Below are 26,018 nucleotides of genomic sequence, written 5' to 3'. Positions count from 1 at the left end.
AAGGTGCAAATGGCCAACACCCAAATGGCCAACACCACCCCCACACCCTAAGGAAGGTGTGAAAGAAGTACCATTCAGAGAAGGCACTCATACACACAGGAAACACAGACAAAAGGATCTGTGCACATGATTGACTCTGATCATTTCTTAAACACATTAGGAATGCCAACATATTACCTGTGAATGTATTTAGAGTAGTGTGTGTAGTCCTTGCAATTTACTTATCTGTATCCTAAATGTGTTATTACAAGTCTTGCCACATTGCTTTATATTGTAATCACTTATTGTTTGATATCATTCTCTCCTAAAATATGAAAGACAGACTTTGGCAATAATTGCAGACCTGCACATGCCTATGAGAACATTTTAGGAATTATATTTTTATTTCTGGACTTTACTGGTCCATCGAGGGAAGGGATCTCAAGAAGGGGGACAGATTTGGGTTTCCCCGCTTCAGTTGCTTCACGGAAGAAGCAAGTAGCAAGGATGCAATTCGATGGTATTAAAACAGAGCTCATACCTTTCGGTAAGTACACTTTCTAAGTTACCATCAATGCGCGTGTGCGTGGCTCGCTGTTTATATGACGTTGACTCCGTTACCATTCAATAACCGCACGGTCAAGGTCAGCAATTGCACTCTATTTCGGGGGACTTCAGTTAGCTCCTGTTTACTTTTATTGAGTGACACATTGCAATGCATACTTAAGACAAGGCGAAAGTGCGCTCACACCTCACACCGCATTAAAAGACGAAAAAAACGTGCCATTTCTTCATTCTTAATGTTTGATTTTCAAAGTACTGTTTTAAAAGTCTTTAAGCCCCTTTTTGGAAGAAGTAGATACTTACCGTGTCATCTAAGGCTATCTTTTTTTTTTTTTTTTTTTTTTTTTTTACATATAAGCAACATGCATATGTGTGTTTCGTCAACCCTGTTGCCGACATATCACTTACTGTTTGAAAAGGTTTTAAATCCATATTTAGAACAAATATGATATACTATGAAAGATAAAATTCCCCTTCCACCAAGGAGTTTACTTTTTTCCATTGATGAATATGCTCATTTACAATTGACACTTTCACAGCATCGTTTGTTTTAAGAAAGAATGTAATACTATCCCAGAGGAAATCCGCTTTGGTTTTTGTTTAAAGCCGTCCGTCTAGAATGCAACAGGTTCTATGGTGTAATGGTTAGCACTCAGGACTCTGAATCCTGCGATCCGAGTTCAAATCTCGGTAGGACCTACCTGGTTTTTGTGTTGAGGCGATTAAATCCCAGCGTTTAACTCACTGCTGTCCAGTTCGTGTACCGTTCGATATTTCTATTTCTAATGTTTACCCCCTAAATCGAAATGACCAATAAGCGGCGTGTTTATTCTAAAACCTCCAACCGGTAGTCAATGCCGATTACAATGGTGAGGTTGGTGGATGGACAAAAAAAACAAATCGCAAATATTGACAAGACATTTACAAAAAAGAAACTGTTCAGGTGATGGTGTTGTCTCTGTGGCTTTTTTAATGCAAAAATGTTATTAACTGCCTATATTTATCTAAAAATATAGGCAGTTAACACTGTGTGTGTTGGAGATCCAGACTCTAAAATGAAACGTTTTCATTCAGCTTTTGAACCACAAAAATATTATTTTACATGAAAGCCGATGCAAAGCATGAAAATGTGCAGGGCACTGAATTACGTCGGAAAAAGCCACTGGCAGTTGTATCAACAGCGAGACGCGCAACGTAGCCTCACGAGTTTGGCACTTAACCTACATAATTTAGATGTTGAAATAGAACATTTTTCTACGTGTATTTTCGGAGCCTGTCTTTTCAAATCATTCAAAAGCAGTTAATATTATATCGTATTAAATCATTATTTGAGAAGAAGCAGTTTTGAATATATTTTCCTCCGAGAGCTATTTTGTACTTTCCCTTCCAATCAAATTTATTTTATAGCCTCATATTTACTTTGTGTTCTTGTTTGTACATTCGCTGGTTTATTTAATATAGCCTCATATTTATGATTACTATGAAACAATCCAGGATGGACGCAACAGGTTCTATGGTGTAATGGTTAGCACTCAGGACTCTGAATCCTGCGATCCGAGTTCAAATCTCGGTAGGACCTACCTGGTTTTTGTGTTGAGGCGATTAAATCCCAACGTTTAACTCACTGCTGTCCAGTTCGTGTACCGTTGGATATTTCTTTTTCTAATGTTTACCCCCTAAAAAGCTCCGAAATGACCAATAAGCGGCGTGTTTATTCTAAAACCTCCAACCGGTAGTCAATGCCGATTTTAAGCCGTTTTTCATGTTGCTTTTCTATTTATTTCGTATAAATGTATCAAATAAAAATACAAAAGTGTACAGAGTGTACTATGACACTCTGGTTGTGTCTGTTTTACTGACATTGCTCTTGGTGCAAAGAGAAAAATAATTAACCAGGATGGATAGATGAGAGGGTAAGTTTAGATAGACAAACATTTGGAGGTTAATTAGTATGGGTTAGAAAGTTAGTAAGATAGAATATTGTAAGGTTGGGTAGTTCAGTGGAGTGGGTAGAGTTGAGTGGTTGAGAGTGGTAGAGTTGGTTGGTTAACTGGAAGAGAGTTTTTGGAATTACAAAAAGCTTAATAGTTTAAAAATATTAAAAAGGCATCAGAAAGTTTTTATTAGGGTTGATAAGATTTTCTGGGCAGTTGAAAGAAAGTGAGATAGTGTTATTATTGCAGCGGATACAGTTTAAGATGGTTTGGTTGGTTGGATGGATGGATTTTATATACACCAGTAGTCGTAAATCTCAACGTGACATCTCTGGTTAAATAAAGGATAAACATTTTTTTTTTTTTTTTTTAATCAATCATGCAGCTTCTGGTAACTCTTCATGATATTGCAATCAGTGTGCATGAAATAACCCTAACAGTAATAACTATAATATTTAGAGTTTGTTTTATGTCCCCTCTTAATGTCAATGTGCCAATACAATCTGGCACAAAACCAGAGAATATCACTCACACGTGCAAAATATGAGAAGATGAATCCATGATCATCTGAATTAAACGGTAATCCAACAATACACATGGGAAAACACATTTTATTGAAAAAGCAGTAATCTGATTATTAAGAGAGATAATATTAATGGATGAGGTAAAGGCACAAAAGCGCTGGAGTAGTCTCGGTTTGGGAGAGACTCAAGGGACTTTTCTGACCAGCATACCACTGACCACAGCTCAACTACGTAAAAACCTAAAAATGACCCTTACCGTAGCCAAACCCTTAACCAGAAACACATTTTAACACTGCTTTGCTGGTCGGTCGTATTCCCTTTGTGTTTTATGCTATTGACATATTAAACAAGTGTTTATTTTACATAGTTATCCATTCATAGTTATCCATCCACTTCAATTCTACGAGGGTCTACGAGGGGCTGTCACCATGAGCATGTTGGGTCTTGGGCTTTGGGGCGAGAGGTTGAATGGAAGTTGTCCATATAATTGCAAGGTAAAGGCATTTCACTTCTTTTTCGTCTTCTTCTTGGACACAGCTGATCCCTGCTTGTGAGAACTGGAGCCTGGCCCCCTGAGAGAGAAAAAAATAATGTTCAGTGTTTTAAAAAGTTGTTTCAATTACAAACTCAACTTTAAGATGTGTTATTTTGTACAAAAATGGGACGCTGTATTTCTGTTTGCTTTTTGAGTAATCCTAACCCCCACTACTGTAACTTGAAATAGCATCCATCTTAAAATGACTATGACATAGGGAATTGGGACATAAACAAGTGAAGGGTTAGGGTTAGGGTCACTTACTTTGGAGCTGCCTCTGGTACTTCCTGGTTCAATATGACAACGTCCTCCTCCTCACTGTCTGATATGACCACAACGTCTACGTGTGGAAAACAATCAGACGGACATAGGATGTAGTTATTTTCACTCTTATTTCTACACGTCATCTCAACATTAAACAGCAGCTTTCTTGTTTAGAGGCATGATGGCCAAACCCCAGACATAATATAATAAGAATAATATAAGAGACATCGCCTCTGCTCTCTCTCCCTCCCTCTTTACCTCTCTTCTCTGCCCGCTCAATCAACTCCACATAGTCCTTCTCTTCCTCCTCCTCCTCCTCCTCCTCCTCTTCCTCTTCCTCATCTAGGCCCCAGGAGCTCTGTAAACCTTCACCCACTTGGCCTGTTCCCGGGGCGGGCAGCACTGGCGAGGGCACCCTGGGACACGGTTAGTTAAGGACCCACATCAAGTTCACGGACCAGAGATAGAGCAACAGAGAAAGGGGGCTTCACACAGTGCAGGGCTGACCAGAACCATACTGTGCTGACCGTATACTCGTGTGACTGAAGTAGGGTTCAAATCTGGGTCTCCCGCTTGGAAGACTCATCACCTTATAGTACATTTAAAGACAAATACTAGCCTTGGTAATCCCACACCTAGGGGAAAAGGTCACAAGGACACCAGATGGTCCTGGAACATCTCAGAGGGGTTAGATCAGATAAGTGGGGGTTGACTAGAGGGTATGGATGCTTTGAAGTAAAATGGTACACAGCTGTATAAACATAATCGAGTGATCTAGGGACAGGATGGATGGGTGATAAACACAGTTGTAAAGAGCCAAGACGAAAGGGCTTTAGAAAACAGCCTAGGTCAATTGATCTCTCCAGTAGACTGACCGGCGCCAAGCCAAAGGGGGCGTAGCCACGGGATGACGAAATGTAGTTCTTGAATATTATTGGTGTATGTAAACAGGAAGTAGACGTTTGCTGAATGAAGGGTGTTGACCTATGTGATGTCTATAAAAAGACAGGTAACGGAAGTGAAAAGTGTGATCAACTTTGCAAACCTGACACGGCTTCTTTCTCTGTGAATAAAGTCTTTGAATGAATCAACAGCTCCGGTTTAACGGTATGTTATTTCAAAATACCATTACTTAAATTCTACGACAACCTCTGTTACACTCAGATATTATTTTCTTTTTTACACTTACGATGCTTAACTAGGTCAGCACAGTACAGCTCAGCTCGGTTTAGTGTGCTCTGTGGTGTGATTTGTGTGTGGTGACAGAGCAGTAACAGAAATAGAGAAAAGTTGGATCTGAGATGGATACGTCTGGGGCGGGGCCTCAGCTCTCATGACGATGTCATTGGCCTTCTCTGTGATGTCCGTCATCTCCACCGGTGCCGCGACCGTTTTTAGCGCTGTGATTCGCTCTTGAGGCATGGACTCTGCAAAGCCGAACCTACCCCCCTGCTTCCTGGAATGACAGAAATAAATAAAAAATAAAACTTAAAATGGAGTCAAATACATCTCACGCGACATAATATAACACTGCAGTAGATACAGTGCACCACATCAGTTTTACTCATTCAACATGTGAAAAAAAAAAAAGAAACTTAAACACGGGCTGGAGAGCATGTGGTAAGAAATTCAAAGACACAGATTCTCCCTTAAGCGCTGGGAGGTGACAACACGATTAAACAGAAATCCTTGCAGCCAAGATTATTATGAATTGCTCCAAGTAAATTTCTAAGCGGTTCTGATCCCAAATAGAGTCCATGTAAAAATGTCCACAGCGGAAAGCATATGCAGGATAGCAGAGTTACAGTGCCCTCAAGTATTGGAAAGAGGAAGCATTGCGTCTTCTTTTAGTTCTAACCACAGAGAGTTTAGATTTGAAATCAAATACTTTTTGGAGTTAAAGTCAAGATTCTCAGGTTTAACTCAATGTGTATTTTTTTCAGATTGGTTTCACCTTTTAGAAATCCAATCCTTCTTATACATAGGGCACCAAAAGTATTAGAAAAGAAAGAAATTAGTATTAGAAAGAAAGAAGTATTAGAAAGCAAGCACTGGTGAGCTCAGCAATCGCAAACAGGCTGGCGACTCCTACAGTGGATATGGTTGAACATTCTCCGGGAGGTAGGCGTGAATGTGCCAGAGACTACCATCCGCATAATACGTCACCAGCAATTGTTTGATTTCAAATCCAAACTGTTGGAGTATAGACCTAAAAGAAGACAAAATGCCTCCTCTTTCCAATACTTATGGAGGGCACTGTATGTGCTTTATATTTTCCAAACCAGACCCACCTGACTTTCTTGTCATTTTCCAGGGCTTTGTTGATGAGCTCAGTGATCTCAGACACTTTGACACTGGCTATCTTGCTGCATCTCAGAACCTGTCAATACCGATACAGGGCAGTCAATTAGTTTTTGAAGTAAATCAAGTGCAGCTCAAGTATTTTACATAAGTGTATTTGACCCAGGTCAAGACAGTTGGAGTCAAAATGGCAGGTGGTCTGAGAATCTCAGTGGCTCATTTGGAGCCAACATGGCAGAGGCTTTGAGAATCTCAGTGGCTCTCCACCTGTTCTTTGAGCAGCATGATGCCCCCGCTGGACTGGATAGAGCAGATTTCTCTGTGTTTGTTCATGGCGATCATCAGCAGGCCGTCCATCACCCTCTCCTCCCTGTCACACGGGTCCACCAATAGATAGGTTCTAGACAGTCGAGAGAGAGAGAGAGACTCAGATCTTATGTATTTATAATTGTCTAATATCAGGCCTGCATTTTAACCGAAGAGACATTGGACCTACCCTTGTTGGAAGAAAGCGAAGCTGACACAGATGGGCATGTGGTAGATACTGAGAGGGATGGGGTCTCTCTCCTCTGGGCCGTACTGTGGAGCGCAGGAACAAACAGCAGTGTTACATCACTCAAAATCACATTGATCTCATAGACCCACACATTTTCTATTTCACGTTTCCAGGACACAGTCTTCTTCCAAAAACCAAACCTGAAGCTTGTCTGGACAATTAAAAGACCAAACCAGGTAGCCAGTCTGAACTGTATCCGAAGATTATCTCGTTCAGGCAACATTGGAGCATGTTGACAACAAGCCACTATATGTTGCCAATAGTAACTGCTATGAGTTGCCAGTAGTAGTAGTGGTTGTCAGTAGTAACTAATGCCAGTAGTAACTGTTTCCAGCAGCAGTAGTCTCACCACAGTGACGTCCTCCCCTTGGATGCCAACATCAGGGCGTCTGAAGTGGCAGAGTGCGGTGATGGCAGCAATGCTGGCCGCATCCATCAGGTTACCGTCATGGTTCAGCACGTGCACGTCCACCCTAATCTCCCACACCTGGTTGGACAGGTAGACACACAGGTATTGATCCATACTTTTTGTGTGTGTGCGTGTGTATATATATTTGGTGCCATACCTTTTCCCCAGACGCCACACATAAAGACTCTGTGTCTATGCATTTGGAGTTCCTTAGGCATCTCTCCAGCTGTCTGTTCAACTTCACCAGTAATTCTGACTGCCTGTAGACATGAACACAATTAAACTTGTTTGTATAAATAAGTAATTGCACATAAGTTTGTATTTGGTGTGTGTATGAAGGTAGGCTGTGATATTGGATGGAACTTACCTACCCAGCTCAAAGGCTGGTGACGCAATCGGGGACAGTTCTATGTTGAAGAACATGATTCCTTCATTTGGTCGGTTCTCTTTTGGGGTCACAAGCTCGCAGGACACTTGGGCCATAACCCTGAGGTTTAGGAACACACACACTTTACACAAATGAACGTACAAGGCAGCCTTATCAGTTTTCAATGAAGGACGTGAAGAAAACGTACTTTGTCTTCCCGAGATCAACAAAACAGCATCCATAGTCAGCCCCAAACGAGATCTTTAAATTTCTGTAGTCATAAGTCTGTCTTCCATCCAGGCGCTTGGGGCATAAACGTTTGAAAGATTACGGGAAAGTAGGCTCCAGTAGCCTAAAGCAATGCTATGCCTGTAGTTATGTAGCTATTAAATAAAATGTAGACGTCGTAAAGTGCATAGCATAATAGTCCACAACAAGTTTGCAGAATGTTTATTCATTCTTTATTATAAGACCTCTGACTTTAACTTAGGAGTTCCACTAGGCACTGTCAAGAAAATGTCACTTCTCCTGGCAGGATTCACACACAAATAAACCTCTGACGTCTGTAGCCCACTACTTGCAAGTTACCTACCTTTTTGTCTTCAATAGCTTTGAGTAAAAAGTCGCGTTCGCAGTTTGCTAACGGTGTATCTCTCATTTTAGCAATTTATTGTATGTATAGATCAACAACCGATGCCTTGACAAACATGCGTTCACGTTTGAAGAACCATCGACATGCGTAAACCCTGCGCCGGAAGAGCAAATTAGGGATTGTTTGTATCAAAATAAAAGTCCTACATTTTCTACACGATTTGATCGCCTTGACAAATGAAGAATAAGGAATTGATAATATCTTAGTAAAAAAAAAAACTTAACAATGTATACACTGATAATCCGTGTGAAACAAATTTGGTAGGATATACAGCACTGTCATATCAATGAGCATTATTTTGAAAAGGGAGCACTTGGAGGTTCGAGCATGCGCAGTTTGCAATGTAACCGCTGCCCGACGTTGGTGCTTCTGCCTGTCGTCGACTCGGGTCTTCAGCAGTTTCTCCTGCCAGCTTCTTCAGGCCTCGGTACCCGCTTTTTCTTCGAATTGGGTCGGACGCTTTGAATAGCAGGTCGTTTGAGGGTATAACCGGGGAAAAAAACAACCTATTTTGATAATTTTACCAACTGCACAAGGTGTGTTTGTTTGCTTACATTAATTCATTCATTCCTCTTGACACTGACAACCGCACATCATCATTGTGTTAGCTTAGCTAAAAAAGCTATCTAGCTAGTGGTTGCTAGCACAGCACTTGATGCAGTGTTATTGACTAGCAAGCTAGCATCTTAGCTACTCACTCTGCTTTTCTGGTGCTTAATTTAGAATTAAGGCCAGTTATCCCATTTTGTTATCCCTTTGCATTCATATTGCATTGCTAATATTAGCTAGCATCTGCGTCCGGCGAAAGGCGCGATTGGCGCCTTGATTGCACACACGGGCTGATAAGGACGTCCCAGGAGCGACCATGTACAAGTAGCTGCAAACCGTTCGCATGTCATTTGTTTCGCTTGCTCAGCAACGTTATTGTCAAGTGTAAAAATATTATCAACACTAAATGTAAATAATGGATATCATCATTGGCTAAAGTTTGCTATTAGGTGAGGCGAAACCCAAGTTGGCGTGCTGGTGTATCGTTAATACGCGTTATCTAGCTGGACAGAATGTTCTAGTAGTCATAGCCGCTGCTAGCTGTGGACACTTCTGTTTGCCAGCTGTAGGCTAATTTACGTCCTTTTTTTCTCTGAGCATCCCATGGGAGCTGTAGCTGGGGCAGTGACTGGGCGACCCCCACCCACCCAGCTGACATTCATCATCTCATTCTCACCGTTAACTCTATCCCCAGGCCTTTTCTGGCCAAATCAAATGTTGACGCAAGATACTGCACTGAACTTGAAGTAGCACGCAAGGTCTTCCTTTTACGTCTTTACCATGGTGGCATAATTATTTATCAGGCCCCGTCACGAGATCACAAGATGGGGCCTGATCAATACTGTAAAAGTCAAATGTGTTTCTTGTTTCTTGCTGTGATTATTGAGGTGTCATGCCAGGTCATTGAGAGGTTTCATGTACATATTTTGCAGGTTGGTTTGGTTTCATAAGTTCTTAATAGACAGGTCGGTCTTTCCAAAGCTACCAGCAGTAATTGTATTTTCCACCCAGCCAGCATTTCACTGTTTGACCTTACAAAGGGAACCTGGATGATTTAGGACGTCTTCTATTATAAAGGTCATCCAATTCATCAGATGGCACAGCTGCATTACTGGGGGTAGTGTGAAAAATTGATCTGATGAAGAAATCTTGGGAGATTTTTGGATAAGATGTTTTATGGGTGGCAAAATTCACCTTTTGCTGATATACACTCACCGAGCACTTTATTAGGAAAAACCTGTACACCTTCTCATGGTGGAGGTGGTGTAATGTTGTGGGGAATGTTTTCTTGGCACACTTTGGGCCCATTAATACCAATCAATCATCACTTGAATGCCACAGCCTATTTGAGTGTTGTTGCTGACCATGTGCACCCCCTCATGGCCACAATTTACCCATCTTCTAATGGCTACTTCCAGCATGATAATGCACCATGTCACAAAGCAAAAGTCGTCTCAAACTGGTTTCATGAACATGACAATGAGTTCAGTGTTCTTCAGTGGCCTTCCCAGTTATCGGATCAGAATCCAATAGAACACCTTTGGGATGTGGTAGAACGGGAGATTCACAGCTTGAAACTGCACCTGAAAAATCTGCAGGAATTGCGTGATGCAATTATGTCATCATGGACCAGGATCATAAAGGAATGTTTCCAACATCTTGTGGGATCAATGCTACGAAGAATTGAGGCTGTTTTGAGAGCAAAGGGAGGCCCTGCCCAGTATTAGTAGTGTTCCGAATAACGTGTTCGGTGAGTGTATACATATTTTTGAGAATTCCTTTTTAGCACAGTTTTCATAAGAAAACAGAGGCAAGAAGATGCTCTTAATGCTCATAAGGCAAACATCCATGTGTCAGTAATGACCTGAAATTATCTCCATTGGTAAATCGAACTATTTTAAATCATTTTAAATTATATTTGCACAGTTACGATGCCAAATGACAATTTCACATTGTTCAGTGCACTGCATATTGATGTCATTGATTTGCTGTTCAGTCTAACTTAACAATGACAGTTTGATCATACTCTGAATTGTTATAGATAATTATTTTGTTATTTCATTTACAAAAACATACAAAAATGCACTGCATTCTTAAAACATACCGTTAGAATCCCCCCTCTACTTTCTGGTTGCCAACCACTGTAATTTCCGGTGATGCTTTATTCCAGCCCTCCCCCTCCCCAAAAAGAACTTCATCAAAGTGGTAAATTCAGCTCTCTTCACAAGAGTGAACAAACTGCCCTACCACCGTCAAACTTTCTCTCTCGTCCATCCTCTCTCGATCTGTTTCTCTCCCTCCCCCTCTCTGACCTTGTCTTCTCCCTCCCTCCCCCTCTCCCCAGATGAAGTTGCGGTGGAGCTGGGTGTGTGTGCTGCTCCTCTTTACCCTGGCGCTGTCCGTGGCTCAGGACGAAGAACTGGAACTGGAGCTGGAGGATGAGGAGGAGGCCATGGTGGAGGACGACTCTGCAGAAGCTGAAACTGGACCTGAGGCTCCCGAGTCCGGCGAGGCCAAAGCTGATTCCAACGTCTCTTTTCAGGTCAGTCAGTGGGGTCAAGGGCTGACCAACCAGGAAGGGGAATGAACCAGTGTGTTTTTTTTTTTTTTAGCCCTATCAAAACCCTGTCTTCAGACTCAGCCCCATCACGCACCCAACGAAGAGTGACCCCCCCCAACCTACTCACCCCCATATCTAGACCTTAATCCAAGCCTAATCCCAAAGTGATGACACCCTGCCCCAACCCTGTCCCCAGGATCATCTCCAAGCCTCATCAAGACCACATCCCTGGCCTCAGACCTCAGCCAGTTCCTTCTGTGTATCCTGTGGGGGTTTACATGCCTAGATTAGTGTGCTAGGTTCTAGATTCTAACCTCTTTCATTGATTGAAACACACAGGTAACATACAAGACCCCGGTTCCCACTGGAGATGTGTACTTCTCTGAGACGTTTGACGATGGTTCGCTGGACAGGTAACCATGTGATTGAGTTGCCGATATAGATCATAATAACGTAAAATGAGGCAGAATATTGGACTTGTCAGTGGCATGGTTTTTGTGAGTAACTTTGCCCAACTTTCCTGTAGATGGCAGAAGTCAAAAACGATGAAGGAGGATGCAGATGATGAAATTGCAAAATATGACGGTCAGTGGCTGGTTTTCTTATGATACTTTTCTGTGTGTGTGTGTGTGTGTGTGTGTGTGTGTGTGTGTGTGTGTGTGTCTGTCTGTCTGTCTGTCTGTCTGTCTGTCTGTCTGTCTGTCTGTCTGTCTGTCTGTCTGTCTGTCTGTCTGTCTGTCTGTCTGTCTGTCTGTCTGTCTGTCTGTCTGTCTGTCTGTCTGTCTGTCTGTGTGCGTGTCTGTGTGTGCGTGCCGCTTAAACACCTGTCCCTTTCCTCCCTCCCCAGGTAAATGGTCAGTGGAGCAGCTGAAGGAGAACAAGGTTCCAGGTGACCAGGGTTTGGTGCTCAAATCCCGGGCCAAACACCATGCTATTGCCGCCCTGCTGGACAAACCCTTTGTCTTCCAGGACGATCCCTTGGTTGTCCAGTAAGTTTTTGCGCCGCCCAAGCGAGGTATTTGTTTGGCATGACGTGTCGCATGGCATCACTTATTTCAAACGGGTTTCCACCCCTTTGTAGCTACTTTATGCAAAGGATTTCACCAGGCTTTCCGAACTAGGAAGGCCTGGTCTCAACGAGGTTACCTTCAATCAAACGCAGCCTCTCTTTCTTACTGAGACTGCAGTCATTGGCTAATGGTACGGTTGTCATTCACAGGACTGTGGCAGCATCAGTAAAAGTCCTAATTTATGGTGTTGTTGAGAGGGACTGTTCTGAATGAATTGACATGCGCAACTAACATATGGGAGTCGTACTAAAGGAGCAGTTCATTTTTCAGCAGCAGATATACAAAGAACCATATATACGAATGTATGTATAGACCTTTATACAAGGTCCTGGAAATGACTGACACGTTTTCATGAATCTTAGGTAGGAGGTGAACACTTTCATGAATCTTGGGCATGAGGTCAATGTTGTCATGAATCTTAGGTACGAGGTGAACTTCCAGGATGGAATCGACTGTGGCGGAGCCTACATCAAGCTGCTGTCAGACACGGACGATTTGGATCTGGTACGTTCCCGTTTTCAAAACGTAAAACAATTACAGTTTCATAAATTGACACTCACAACAAAGATGGTGTTGCTTATGGAACTTCCCGCCTGAGTGACACCACACAATGTTTGCTCCTGTGCACTTTTGAGATCGTACAAATGGAAAGTGAGTTGCGGATGTAATTCTTCATGATTTACGTTTTGTTGATGTCTCAGGAGCAGTTTAACGACAGGACTCCCTACACCATCATGTTTGGGCCTGACAAGTGTGGCGAGGACTACAAGCTCCACTTCATCTTCAGACACAAGAACCCCCTGAACAAAGACCTGGAGGAGAAACACGCAAAGAGGGCCGACGTCGACCTCAAGAAGTTCTACACCGACAAGAAGACACACCTCTTCACCCTGGGTGAGAGAAGGATGATGATGATAATACAGATTTATATAGCTCTGTTCTAAGACCCAAAGACGCTGTTTTTATTAGAGCCTGACAGATATATTAACAGATATATTGACAGATATATCAGAGCACGGATGTTATCGGCTGATATGAAATATCTGTATCGGCACACATTCCTCCCATAATGCAGCAGCGTCACATTCCGAAATCATATAAAAGTAGTGTAATTGGGGTTTTTTCAAAGCTAAATATGTACATACAGTTCCCAGCATAAGTAATGGGACAGTGAAACATTTGTTCTTCTTTTGGCTCTACACTCCAAAAGCTTGGAATTAGGATCAAACCATTACTATGAGGTAAAAGGAGAGATTCTCAGCTTTTATTTGATGGTATTTGTGTACATATTGGTGTCAATAGTAATGGGACAAGTCAAGTGTGTTCTGTCAAATAGTTTGTGCAGGCATAAGGAGAGAGGGCTGTCAATGTGTAGTATTGATTCTAGGCTTTGGATTTGCCTTTGGAGTTTGTTTTTGGTGTCTGTCAACTTGAGGACAAAAGAGACGTCAGTGAGATCGTTTCAGGTCATTATTGAGATGGAGTTTTGCCTCATCAGCATTCAGAGAATGTTTTGCCATTGTTTTCTTATGAAAACTGTGCTAAAAAGGATTTCTGTTAAATAAAAAAAAGGGAGGTTTTGCCCCCCATAAATCGGTATCTGACCCAAAAATCCAGTATTGGTTAGACTCTATTCTCTATCCCTGACATTCTACTCAAGAACTGTTCCATGATCCTCTGTTTCTCCCTTTTGAAAAGAAAATGTGTATATATAGTCGGGTTGGGCGGTAATACGGTAACTTGCAGGATTTTAAAATGCCCACGGTGTGCTTTTCAACACCTTCATAACATTTCTACTGCATTATGTATTAAATTACCAAATTAAGAGCTGTTTTTCTATTCACAATATGTAACTGCACCCCTGCCAGCACTGAGGATCGACAGGGAGGGAGGCAGAGGTTTTTTTTTTCTCTCAGCTGAGGGAGCATGAGGGGCTGGTGCTGCTCACTCACTTCACACACACACACACACACACATACAGGACACACATCTGTTTGTTTTTGCCAAATTTACTTCTTTCTTTTTTTTACCAGTATAGCACCAGTCATCTGTTAAAATCGCTAGCTTTCCAGCAAACTTTGCCCTTTTGCTAGCGAACATGGGCAGTGGAGAACACTGTATAGCTGACACCACAGGCTTTTTAATGTATATTAAATATATGGAGTAAAGATGGCCCCCGCAATGTTATTTTTTAGGATGGTATAAAGGTTTTGTTTTTTTGTAAAGTTGGATAACTGTACGTAGTATTATCAAGCTTTCTTGTTGACTTTCTAAGAGGTTGATGCTGATGGACAGTAACTGACCGTCCCTCCCGTCCTCCTCCTCCCTCCCACCAGTGCTGAACCCCGACAACAGCTACGAGCTCTTCATCGACCAATCGAGCGTGAGCCGGGGCAGCCTCCTGCACGACGTGGTCCCGCCCGTTAACCCGACGAAGGAGATCGACGACCCCAAGGACTCCAAGCCCGAGGACTGGGACGAGAGGGCCAAGATCCCCGACCCTGAGGCCATGAAGCCTGAAGACTGGTGAGGGGATGGCCACTGAGCATGGCGACTCAAAAGCCAACACTAACGAATCGTTTATTACTACAGGAATCGTTGTATCAAAGCGTGTGTGTGTGTGTGTGTGTGTGTGTGTGCCCAGGGATGAGGAGGCACCTGCTAAGATGGAGGACCCCGATGCTGTGAAGCCGGAGGGCTGGTTGGACGAGGAGCCGGAGTTTGTTGCTGACCCCAGTGCAGAGAAACCAAGCGACTGGTAAATGCCTCTCTTGAGCCCTTAACGAACACATAGAATGTGTTTAGGGAGGTAAAACCCTCCTCAGTAGTTTTTCATGTCTGTTGTTTTGGGAATAAAGATGTGTATCCTTTCTCCCTTCCTCTGATCTCTCTCTCTCTCTCTAATATGTCCAGGGATGAGGAGATGGATGGAGAGTGGGAGGCCCCTCAGGTTCCTAACCCAGCGTGCGAGACAGCCCCTGGGTGCGGGGAGTGGAAACCCCCTCAGGTCAACAACCCCCAGTACAAGGGCAAGTGGAAGGCCCCTCTCGTGGACAACAACAACTACCAGGTAGCTCCTACAACACGGATCCCGTCACAGGTGGACATCAGGGCTGATGGTGAATGAGGGAGTTGACTCCCTTGATTTAGGAAATGGACAGTCGAGTCGCGTGTGTCAAGTGATCAAAAGCCAACTGCCTCCATTTCCTCCGAAATGTGGTGCTTTAAAGCTGCAATTGGGATTGAATCTGGTCTTGAAGTGGCTGCTTCTTCTACTGGCTACTGTTTTGAAAATCAAATGATCACTTTGAACTGCCGTCATTGAGTGTTATTTGTTTCACCATCGAGGACCACGTTGGAAATAGGTGTTTTTAGAAATGCCTTCATGTGCTGTCCTCTGGGACCAGATACATTTTATGCTGTATGTTTGTTTTAAATCCCAAACAGTCAATCAATCATTCCTGTCTTTTTCTCCCCCTAGGGTGTGTGGAGCCCTCGTAAGATTGCCAACCCGGACTTCTTCGAGGACCTGAGCCCGTTCCAGATGACCCCGTTCAAGGCTGTGGGCCTGGAGCTGTGGTCCATGACCTCCGAGATCTACTTTGACAACTTCATCGTCACCTCTCACAAAGAGGTGGCCGACCGCTGGGCCTCAGACAGCTGGGGGCTGAAGAAGTTGGTGGCCAGCGCCAACGAGGTAGACACAACACACACACACACACACACAGACATATATATATATATATATATATATATATATATATATATATATATATATATATATATATATATATATATACACACACACACACACACACAGACATATATATATATATACACACACACACACAGACATACATATATATATATATATATGCACACACACACACAGAGCATAGAGAACTCATACATTTTGTCTCTCTCCTCCCTCCCTCTCTCTCCAGCCAGGGGTGTTTGCTCAGTTGACCTTGGCTGCAGAGGAGAGACCCTGGCTCTGGGTGGTCTACATTCTGACTGTGGGGCTGCCAGTAGGCCTGGCCGTGCTCTTCTGCTGGCCCAAGGTATGGACACACACACACACACATCATTGCCATCCATAAAGTGCCTCAGACTCTCCTTAAAGGGACACATTTGTTTAACCTGATGTTCATTATCTCCAGCACTTTACCAGTGTACAAATATATATATATATATATATATATATATATATATATATATATGTCCAAAGTTGACACGTCCCTTTAAATGCACTTGACGTTTATTCACTCCTGCCCAGCCAATTGTAAAATGGCGGAGAACACGTCTCTACTCAGCACCCATCATCTTAATCCCAGGTTTCGTTCTCTCTGCATCCCACAGAAATCAGATGACGATTACGTGTACAAGAAGGTGGACGTCCCTCGTCCAGATGTAGAGGAGGAGGAGGAAGAGGAGGAGGAGGAGGAGGAAGACGAAGAAGAGGAGGAGGAGGAGGAGGAAGAGAAGGACCCAGGAGAGGAGGCCAAAGCGCCAGAGAGCGCAGAACCAGCAGGTCAGACAGAAAAGCACAGATCGCTCCTCTTTCCCTTTGTTGTTATTTTGGTGAAGGATTCAACATTGGAATGCAGTGTAGACATGGAGATTTAGAATGAATGCAGTGTAGACATGGAGATTTAGAATGAATGCAGTGTAGACATGGAGATTTAGACTGAATGCTTGAATGTTTGTGGTCCTCTGTGGCTCAGTTGGTAGAGCATGGCGCTAACAACGCTTAGGTTGTGGGTTTGATTCCCGCTGGGACCATATATACTGAAATGTATGCACTCACTGCAATGTAAGTCGCTTTGGATAAAAGCTAAATGGCATATATTATATTATATTATAACTCCTTTTTCAAATGTGTCTGAATCTTGTCCCGCAAACATAAGTAATCACTGAATAGACACTTGAGGCACACTCATTAGCATATCGGGTCTCTTGAAAAGCAGACTTTCTCATTGAGACTAACCTGGATAATAAAGGTTAAATAAATCAATGTAAGGAGTTTGACACCTACTTAAATGGATTTGGATTCAGCTGGTTCAACCCTGGTTCAGTTTTAGATGAATCGACCTGGAAGTAGCAGGACAACAGTACACTTTGAATCTGAGTTAAATACTTTCTCGCTCTTCTCTTTCAGAAGCGGAGGAAGATAAGGCGGTAGAGGAGGAGAGCAGAGCGGCGGGTGGCGACAGCCTAGAGGGAGAGGAAGAGGAGGAGGGAGAAGAGGAGGAGGAGGAGGAGGTGGTGGTGGTGGAGGAAGAGGAAGAAGGGAGCAAGACCAAAGAAGCTGTGTCAGATGATGAGGTGAGTTGTTCCTGTCAGGAAACGGTATTACGGATTACGTAGTCACAAATAACTTATACATATCGGGACAGGTGACAGCTAATTTCTCAGGTTGGCTTTCACAAAGAGCAGGCCAACAGGTCAGTGAAGATCAGTGCGAAAAGATGATGGGAGGAAGCCACTGTTTATATCTTATGTGTTGTTATTTATTATTGTGTAAGTATTGTGGACAGGGTGCACCTGCGAAAGAGGCCTTGGTCTCGGTGTGTTTGTCCTGTAGAAATAAAGGTTAAATACATACATAGAGATGCATCCCCTAGGAATCCTCTCTCTTCACCTTCACGTCTCCCTCGTCTCCATTTTCTCATCCCTGACTCTTTCCTCTTCCTCGTTCCAAGATGAAGGAGGCAGACGAGGGTGGCCACAATGTCGGAGACGGCCACAAACAGGCAGTGAGGAAGAGGAGGGTACGGAAAGACTGATGACGATGAACACATGCCTCGCCTTTCCCCTCTCTCACTTCTGCATGCCCTCTCCCCTCATTTTCTCCCCCCCGCCCCCTCCCACCCCCTCCAAATAAAATAATAATCCCCCTCTTCTCACCTCTTTTGTTCATTCCCCATCCCCCTACACCCCTCATAGGCCTTCTCCCTCTCCCCCCCCCCCCCAGCTTTCAGTCTTCCTTTCTGAATATAGTTCCTTGTTTTGGCTTTATCGTTGGCATTTATGATGTAACAATCAGCTCTCTCCGAGTCTCTCTTCACTCCATTGAGGGCCCTCGGAACACAGACCTCCATGGCCATGTTGCTGTATAAAAAAAAATTAAATTTAAAAAAATAATAATAATAATAATAATAAAAATAAAAACTAGCTAGATACGTTCCTCCACAGCGCACAGCAACAGAAGGATATTTCTGACAGTAAGGCGCCTTATGTTCCAAGGTTACCTCGTTAGAACGATACGTTTTCATTTCAATTTACTTGTAAAAGGGAAAACAGCACTGATAACATGTACCTATTTATTCTTGTTTTAGACTTTTATCTCTTGTTCATTTTATGACTGTAAAAAAAAAAAAGAAAAAAGGAAAAGAAAATACAATGCAGTTTTACAAGTGAATTTAGGCTGTTTTTTCTAATGTTTCGTTTTTCCACTGTTTCCTTATAGTGAGTCAAAGTCAGAGATGCGGACAGTTTGCTTGTTCACGGGCATCATCTTAGAATAGTTTACTTCACAGATCTGCTAACCTCTGTATCATCTGGATAGCCTGGCAGTAAAATTGATGATCACTTCAACACCTCTCTGATAGATACAGATCAGTAGATCTACCCAGCAAACTGCTTGTAACCCGGGGTGGGTAACTATGGTCCTGGGGGGGCCCCAGTCTGTCTGCTTGTAACCCGGGGGTGGGTAACTATGGTCCTGGGGGGCCACAGTCTGTGCTTGTAACCCAGGGGTGGGTAACTGTTCCTGGGGGGGCCCCAGTCTGTCTGTTTGTAACCCAGGGGTGGGTAACTGTGGTCCTGGGAGGGCCCCAGTCTGTCTGCTTGTAACCCAGGGGTGGGGTTACTTTGGTCCTGGGGGGCCAGAGTGTGTTGTTTCAGTTGGGCACAAACAGCCCTGATTTAACTGTGGTCGTTAGCTATATTGGAGACCATGATTGGTTGAAGCAGGTGTCGGAGCCAGGCTGTACATAGGACCTGGAGTTGCCCTGTCCTGCTTTAGTCAACACTCGTGAACAAGCAACTAAGTTGGCATGAACCCCTCAGTCCTGACATGAGGGGTCTTCTCCTGGAGTTTTCTGTAAATCTGAGCCTCTGATTCTGGAATGCAGAGTTCCCTTTTGCCTGGAAAGAAAGCGTGCCGATTTTTGTTACGTTTTATTTTTTTGTTGTTGTTGATTTTATTGTTCTCCAGCTTTTGGAGATCTTCTAGCCCAACGATGGCAGATTTCCCTGTTTACATATGTTAACTTTGCAAATTGTACATTGCTCTTGGAAATAAAAAATATTTAATACAAAACAGTCTCACATTTTGGTCAATATTGCGTGTTGTCTACCACACGAGGTGATACTCGAAGGGTGTCCTTGGAGGGAACACTTGGAGCTAGGTGTCCTAGCCTTACAGTACATAACATGGTGGTGGAGGGGAACTGTGTCCCCTTGACGTCTATTCAAGACTCACCAACAACACACTGACTCGCGCTAAAGCTTAAGAATTATTTTTATTAAAATAAAAGTGTTAAAAGGCAACAGAGTCATACAATTTATACATCTACACACAAGGCAGTTTGTTTCATAGGATGTGTGTAGTAGGGCATATTCAACATGCCTGAGGAAAACAAAAAGGGAACCGGAGCATATTATACAACCATTTAACACATTCAAATAATAATAACATATTCAAATGAAAACATGTTACATGACGCACTGAAGTGTAGTGGAACCTTCCTGAAATTCCGTAATCCGTCCTTTAGCACCAGTAACGAATAAAACACCAGTCTCTCTCAACCCCCCTCTGTTCTAGCCTCTTTAATCAGCCTTCCAAGAGCCTTTTTCCCAAAGCCGGAGGAGAACGTTCCGATCAGCAGATCTGTTAATGCACGGAACCTTCCGGAGAGTGTTTTCCGAGCACACGTGATCGGATCAATAGCACTCAAGGCTTATTCATTTTCTTACAGTAAAAACGGGAAGAGCTTTCTTTCTCTCTCTCGCTCCTTCTACTCCCATCACCATAACACGAACAGAGGGTATCAAAGCGTTTTGTGTTGTCCAAAATCCTTTACTCAACATCTGTGTTTGGGTTGCATTCAAGACCGCAACAGAATCTCTATCAAGGTGCTGAATTCTGTTGCAAAAATGTTTACAGCACTGTGGTAGGGAACGGCTAATGACCAAGTGATTGGTCAGTGCTTTCATTTAAACCTTCTGTAAAACCAAGGCTATCTTAGAACATTGCGATCTGGAACGCAACCCTTGATGAATAAGAGTAACACCATCCCGATCATTAGAATGAGTAGAACGGACATGCCCATTCAAATCAACATTACATGGTTGGTGTACCATTTGGAAGTTTTAGCTTACAGCTTTATTGACAACCAACTAAACTGACAATTGGAATGTTCAGTCAATTGATGCTTCGTTGCTATGGTGCCGCCTCTGAATGTTCAGCTTCTCTCCGTGTTCTACACATGCAATAACAATGGTGTCCATATCAGCCATCTTTTGGTGTACTAGCCAAATTGCCATGGTCTGAGGGACCATGTCTGTTCTACTCATGATATTTCTATGAGTATGACACCCATGGTGAACAGTTAAGAGAGGATGAGATCTATGTACAGCATAACACTTTCACATGACTTTTCTGTGCTTTTTCTTTATCTACTACAACACCGAGTACTCAATGGTGGCGATTATGAATTAGGAATCAAATTCATAGTGGATAAGTACCAGTGATACCAAAACAAATATTTACTTTAAGCACATTAGTAGCTCTTTAAAAAAAAAGAGAGTTATCGACAGAATCTTATTTCTAAAGATCAATCAATAGGAACATCAACGAGAAGAACGTTGGACATTTAGTGACCTGACATTAAACAATGAGGATGGAGTGCATTAATATATTAATGAATTACATCGCCATGCCTCAAATACTCTCCATTCATATTCCATAACACTGTCCAGTCCAATCCAGATCAACCCAGTTTAAACCAGTAAAAGTAAAGACAAGTCTGGCATCATTATGACAAGGACCTCTCAACTCAGAGATGCAGTTGACAGAAATAATAATAAATACAAAAAAAAAAAAAAAAAAAATCAAACAAGATCAGGGGTTAGTGTGTTCATGTTTGGGAGGTAAGGTAAAAGAAAAATGTAAACTGTTTCTCCTTGTAAGGTGTGGAGATGGATGGCGTAGGGCTTTATTCTGGGTTCAAGGTAGAGATTGCCCTTAACCACAGGTCTAGGACCAGATTACCCTTCCATCAATCCCATCCTTCACCATTAGTGGAGAGAAACAATGATCTGACCCTGGACCTGTGGTTGGAGGCAACTTCTACCTAGTCTGTATTTCAGAGGGGGGGTTATGACAGTAGGTAGTCCCTCTCCTCCATTGTGGGTTACTTTCGTTTGCTCTTGGTGTCCGTGGTCTGGAACACGCTGGAGGCAGACATGAGGTTCTCGATGTACTGGCCTAGAACCTGGTTCTCTGACTTGAGCTTCAGGTTCTCCTCCTTCACGGCGTCCACCCGCGCAGACAGGTCTACAACAGACACACACACACACACAGAACTTCCATCATGTTTGTATTCACTTCTAGATGATGTGGTCCTCTGTGGCTCAGTTGGTTGAGCATGGCGCTAACAATGCTTAGGTTGTGGGTTTGATTCCTGCTGGGACCATATATACTGAAATGTATGCACTCACTGCAATGTAAGTCGCTTTGGATAAAAGCGTCAGCTAAATGACATATTAGATGAGGTGCAATTGTAATAATAAGTCTATGGGTGCATCAGAGCGAGGCAGGATGACCCACACAACCTAATTAATACATTTGGCCGAAAAACGCTCTCCAGTTTCCTCTATCACTAATCACACTCCCGAGATTGCCAAATAACTGCTCAAAATTCTCCCCACCCAAGACCGAATGTTTTGGCCACCCCAGTGGAAGAATTAGTCTCAGGGGTAAAAACAAATGTTTCAGCCCCAGCAGACAGAGACAAATGGAGATTGCATTTAGGAGCCCATTAACACTGGGCGTCCCTGATGCACTGGAGAGGAGAGGGAGACAGATGAACGAGGGCGTGTGGTAGTAAAAGAGAGAGAGAAACCCGCTCTTAAAAGCTCAATGCCCAGAAGACCGGAGGGAGAGTGCAAGGATTGGTTGGTTTTTATCGTGCTATAATCTGTCTGTACAAGAAAGAAAGACTGCTAACCAAATGGAAAGTGAGATCTAACTCAGTTTTTGCCAGTATCTGTGTGCTGACTGCCATCTTTCAGGCAATCAAGATTTACCTTCCAGCGTGTGTTGAAGCTCCAGGACCTGGTTGATGAGCCTTGTCTTCTCCTCCATCTCCACCTGGTTCTCCATGTCTCCTGACCAACAGACAACGCACACTCTATTACTGAGCACACACACACACACACACACACACACACACACACTACTGCATCCACAGTGTGCAAGGGGACACATGTAGTCCATTACCATCCATGTCGCAGTTCATGGTGAAGATCTCGTTGTCCTGTTCGGAATGCAGGGCTACAGTTCCTCTGCCCACTGTACAACAACACACGAGACGGTACACCAGATAAGAATACAGCGGTGGAGATGTCCTTATAAGGACAACACAGGCAAAGTAAACACAAGTTGATGAGATGTATTGTCTGAAGAGGCATGACACGGCACGAGCTCTGATCATCAGTGATGGTCACCTTTCCTTACTCTGTGCCTCCAACCATAAAAGTTAGTGACAGTCCCTTTAAGTTAACTCGACGCCACTTAGCTTATTTCATAAGAAAAGTCCCTCCGATATACTCTCTGAGTGTGAATCACAAAACCTTATCCAGCTAACTTCTAAGAAGCAAAGTGCATGTCACAGGGTGACGAGGGCAGGACGGAGGATGCCGTGATCAGCTCGACAAGATGACAACAAGTAAGTACCGGTGGCTACCGTTGGCTACCGTTAGCGTAACTAGCCCAGTGGCAAGCTAACGTTAGCCACCCAACTCTGATAAAACAATGCGCCAACATTTTAGTGAGACGTTGGCAAACAGAGGCAGCAATGCCCTGGGATAATGTGACTACCAGTTGTCAAAATGATATCGGCGAAATTACGCTAAACCAGTTAATAACCCGTAACGTTAGCTAGCTAGCTTGCCAAAATGCTAAAATGGAAGAAATCAGTCAAATCTACACGTAAGATTGCCGGTTAACGTGCAATTCGTATAATCTAACGTAAAATAGGCATTATTACAAGCAATATGGATGACTTACCCTTCGGTATAATAAGGATATTGAAACGCTATTATAACACGACACTGCGGATTTCCCTGTGATGGGACAACCTCACTGAATCTCATACACATTAGCTTGATGCAATCACTGATGCCCCCGACAGGGGGAGCCAGCGGGATGTCAAAACAATGACGACATCGCCGTCAGGCCGCGTACCAATACGCTTGAATGACTCTCTCGTCTACTTGCCTTCATATTTGCTGCTTGGTGTTGGACAAGAGGAAAGAAGGCGAGCGCGTGTGTGTGTGTCAGTCATTAATTCGTTCATTCATTCATCTAGACAAACACACTACAGCACGAACAGATGCTCTGGCGTCTCTCAGTCAATCCCTTGGTGTAGGCTCGTACATGCTAGCGCAGCAGTTTGCAGGGGTAGATCAACCGTATCATAGCCACCAGGGTCAGTGTGCATCGTTACGAATGCGCTCTCTGAAGAGACCATATGCTGCTGCCTGTAGCCAAGCCAGACCCAGGGGAGTGACCAGTCTGCACTGACTCGTACAGTTTAAGACCATACACGACTACGCTTCTCTTGTTGGTCACAGCTCATATCGTATATGATGTCACCTACGACACAGTCATCGTCCGATACGGTCCCATTCATTAGTTAATGAGGCCGTTCCATTGTCTGTCAACCCTGTGGATTTAAAGACCTTATTACTGGTGGTACGTCTTTTGTCTTTCTCAGTAAATGATTGCTTCCTCAACTGTCACGGTAAGACAGATTGATACTGCCTGGTTCCCTTACGGAATGCAGGTAGTCCTTTTCTGATCCGAATGTAGGAGCTCTCTCTCTCTCTCTCACACACACACACCCACACACACACACACACAGGGTTTTCTATCTCTCTCACACACACACCCACACACACACAGGGCTCTCTCTCTCTCACACACACACACACACACAGGGTTTTCTATCTCTCTCATGCACACACACACACACACACAATGTTGCATACACACGATTACTATGCCTTTGCAATTGAAAGCACCAGTTTCTCCCCTTCCAATTGAGTTAGCCGACCCATTAACCAGCCCTCCATTTGCACAGTGTACAGGTGATTACGCCTGGTTCTGTCTCTCTGCCAAATGCACTGCTTCCCCTTCCGCCCAGGAATAACATTATTCCACAGTGACCGGGACTGAGACGCAACACTGTGTGGGTGGAGGTGTGTAGGCTCGTGAAATGTGCAGTGTCAGCACGCAGTGCGTTTGTTTCACAGCTTACCTGTAAAGGCTCCACCTAAAACAGGGGAAAGCCACCTTTGCACACCTTTAATAAGAACCACACCTGAGTACACTAGTTGTGTACGGAAGGATCCAATTGCATACACAGTACAGAGCCACTCTGGCTCTGTGAGAAGTCCTTGAGAACAGGAATGTGATACGTATTAAGAACTAGAATGTGATACGTAACATGGATTTAGGCAGGGCGCAGACAGAGGCTCCCAGGGTCGCCATTGGTAACGATTTCTGTTGAGTTCTATTCAATGGTAGGGGAAACCCTGTACAGAGCTCCAGGTGTGCAGGTAAAGGTGAGTGTTAGAGGAGGCTGGTGGAGGTGGGAATCGGAGGACGGGGTCATTGTAATGCATGGAACGGAATGAGGAATGGTATAAAACACACGTGTTGATGAGCCCGTCTTCTGATTTCTCCCTCCACCAGCCTCCCCTGGTGAGTGTTGAGTCTTACCTGTGTCATCGGCCAGAGAGATGTTAGTGAAAGTCTCATCCTCCTCGTCCACCTCCCCCTCCATGACTGAACACGAGTTTTGCCTCAGTTTTGTAGTTTCTCTTTCTCTTAGTCTTTTGCCTACTTTTTTCTCTTCGTGTCACTCCCTTGCCCCGCCCCTCTCTCTCTCTCTCTCTCTCTCTCTCTCTCTCTCTCTCCCTCTCCCTTTCCCTCCCACACACTCACACATGGAATGCCCCACCCTGTTCCTTTGCCACTAAATTATTTACGTTGCCGCAGTTACCTGCTCTACCTCACTGGTGGCTCCGGTGACAGTGTTGTCGTGGGAACATGGCGCTAGAGCATTTGATTGCTCCTTAATGGTTCAAAGTTCAGTATCCACCTGTAGAACAGAAACCCAAAAGTCACAATCGCCATAAAGGAGCCTGGTTATACCACACACACACACACACACACACACACACACACACACACTTCTCCATGCTCACTCGGTCACACATTAACTAGAGAGGTGTAAGAGTGCACAGTGAGCACACACTGAGGTAAACAAGCTCAGCAAACAGCTGCTTGGTCATTCTCTCTCTCTCCCTCCCTCTCTCCGCCTCCCTCTCTCATCCCTCCCCAATTGCTTTCTCTTCTCCCTCTCTCATTGTCTCTCCCTCCCTCCCTCCGCCTCCCTCTCTCATCCCTCTCTTTCTCCCTCTCTCATTCTCTATCTCCAAAGTTGTCTCTCTGAGGAGAA

At 43.7% G+C, this 26,018-nt stretch overlaps 3 protein-coding genes across 7 annotated transcripts; 1 reads left to right on the top strand and 2 right to left on the bottom strand.

The window, feature by feature from the left end:
- Positions 1-3,072: 3,072 nt before the first annotated feature.
- Positions 3,073-8,167, bottom strand: exosc9 (exosome component 9). The gene is made up of 12 exons (XM_083693356.1): positions 8,026-8,167; positions 7,642-7,736; positions 7,434-7,553; positions 7,224-7,326; positions 7,007-7,144; positions 6,598-6,680; positions 6,369-6,501; positions 6,092-6,180; positions 5,110-5,256; positions 4,059-4,216; positions 3,801-3,876; positions 3,073-3,573 (listed from the first exon to the last, which is right to left on the bottom strand). The coding sequence occupies exons 1-12, from the start codon at positions 8,089-8,091 to the stop codon at positions 3,507-3,509; spliced, it is 1,275 nt and encodes a 424-aa protein (XP_083549482.1). The 5' UTR covers positions 8,092-8,167; the 3' UTR covers positions 3,073-3,506.
- A 297-nt stretch (positions 8,168-8,464) lies between these two features.
- clgn (calmegin) lies at positions 8,465-19,582 on the top strand. Of its 2 annotated transcripts, none has more exons than XM_083693185.1 (15): positions 8,465-8,621; positions 10,979-11,176; positions 11,534-11,607; positions 11,721-11,779; positions 12,042-12,183; positions 12,687-12,768; positions 12,966-13,158; positions 14,601-14,790; positions 14,909-15,022; positions 15,178-15,334; positions 15,746-15,961; positions 16,209-16,325; positions 16,624-16,795; positions 17,423-17,589; positions 17,967-19,582. In XM_083693185.1, the coding sequence occupies exons 2-15, from the start codon at positions 10,979-10,981 to the stop codon at positions 18,048-18,050; spliced, it is 1,965 nt and encodes a 654-aa protein (XP_083549311.1). In that variant the 5' UTR covers positions 8,465-8,621; the 3' UTR covers positions 18,051-19,582. The 2 variants fall into 2 exon arrangements, with proteins under 2 accessions (XP_083549311.1, XP_083549312.1); XM_083693186.1 differs by lacking the exon at positions 8,465-8,621 and adding an exon at positions 10,246-10,384.
- A 189-nt stretch (positions 19,583-19,771) lies between these two features.
- scoca (short coiled-coil protein a) lies at positions 19,772-25,364 on the bottom strand. Of its 4 annotated transcripts, none has more exons than XM_083692880.1 (4): positions 25,277-25,364; positions 22,772-22,843; positions 22,579-22,659; positions 19,772-21,826 (listed from the first exon to the last, which is right to left on the bottom strand). In XM_083692880.1, exons 1-4 carry the CDS (start codon positions 25,338-25,340, stop codon positions 21,684-21,686), a joined length of 360 nt encoding a protein of 119 aa, XP_083549006.1. In that variant the 5' UTR covers positions 25,341-25,364; the 3' UTR covers positions 19,772-21,683. The 4 variants fall into 4 exon arrangements, with proteins under 4 accessions (XP_083549006.1, XP_083549007.1, XP_083549008.1 ...); XM_083692881.1 differs by having other exon boundaries at positions 22,579-22,656; XM_083692882.1 differs by lacking the exon at positions 25,277-25,364 and adding an exon at positions 23,561-23,760.
- Positions 25,365-26,018: the final 654 nt, after the last annotated feature.

This window comes from Argentina silus (genome assembly GCF_951799395.1).
Source record: "Argentina silus genome assembly, chromosome: 21".
Classification (NCBI taxonomy): domain Eukaryota; kingdom Metazoa; phylum Chordata; class Actinopteri; order Argentiniformes; family Argentinidae; genus Argentina; species Argentina silus.
The sequence above is the reverse complement of the archived record's forward strand: the minus strand, read 5'-3'. Positions and strand labels throughout refer to the sequence as shown.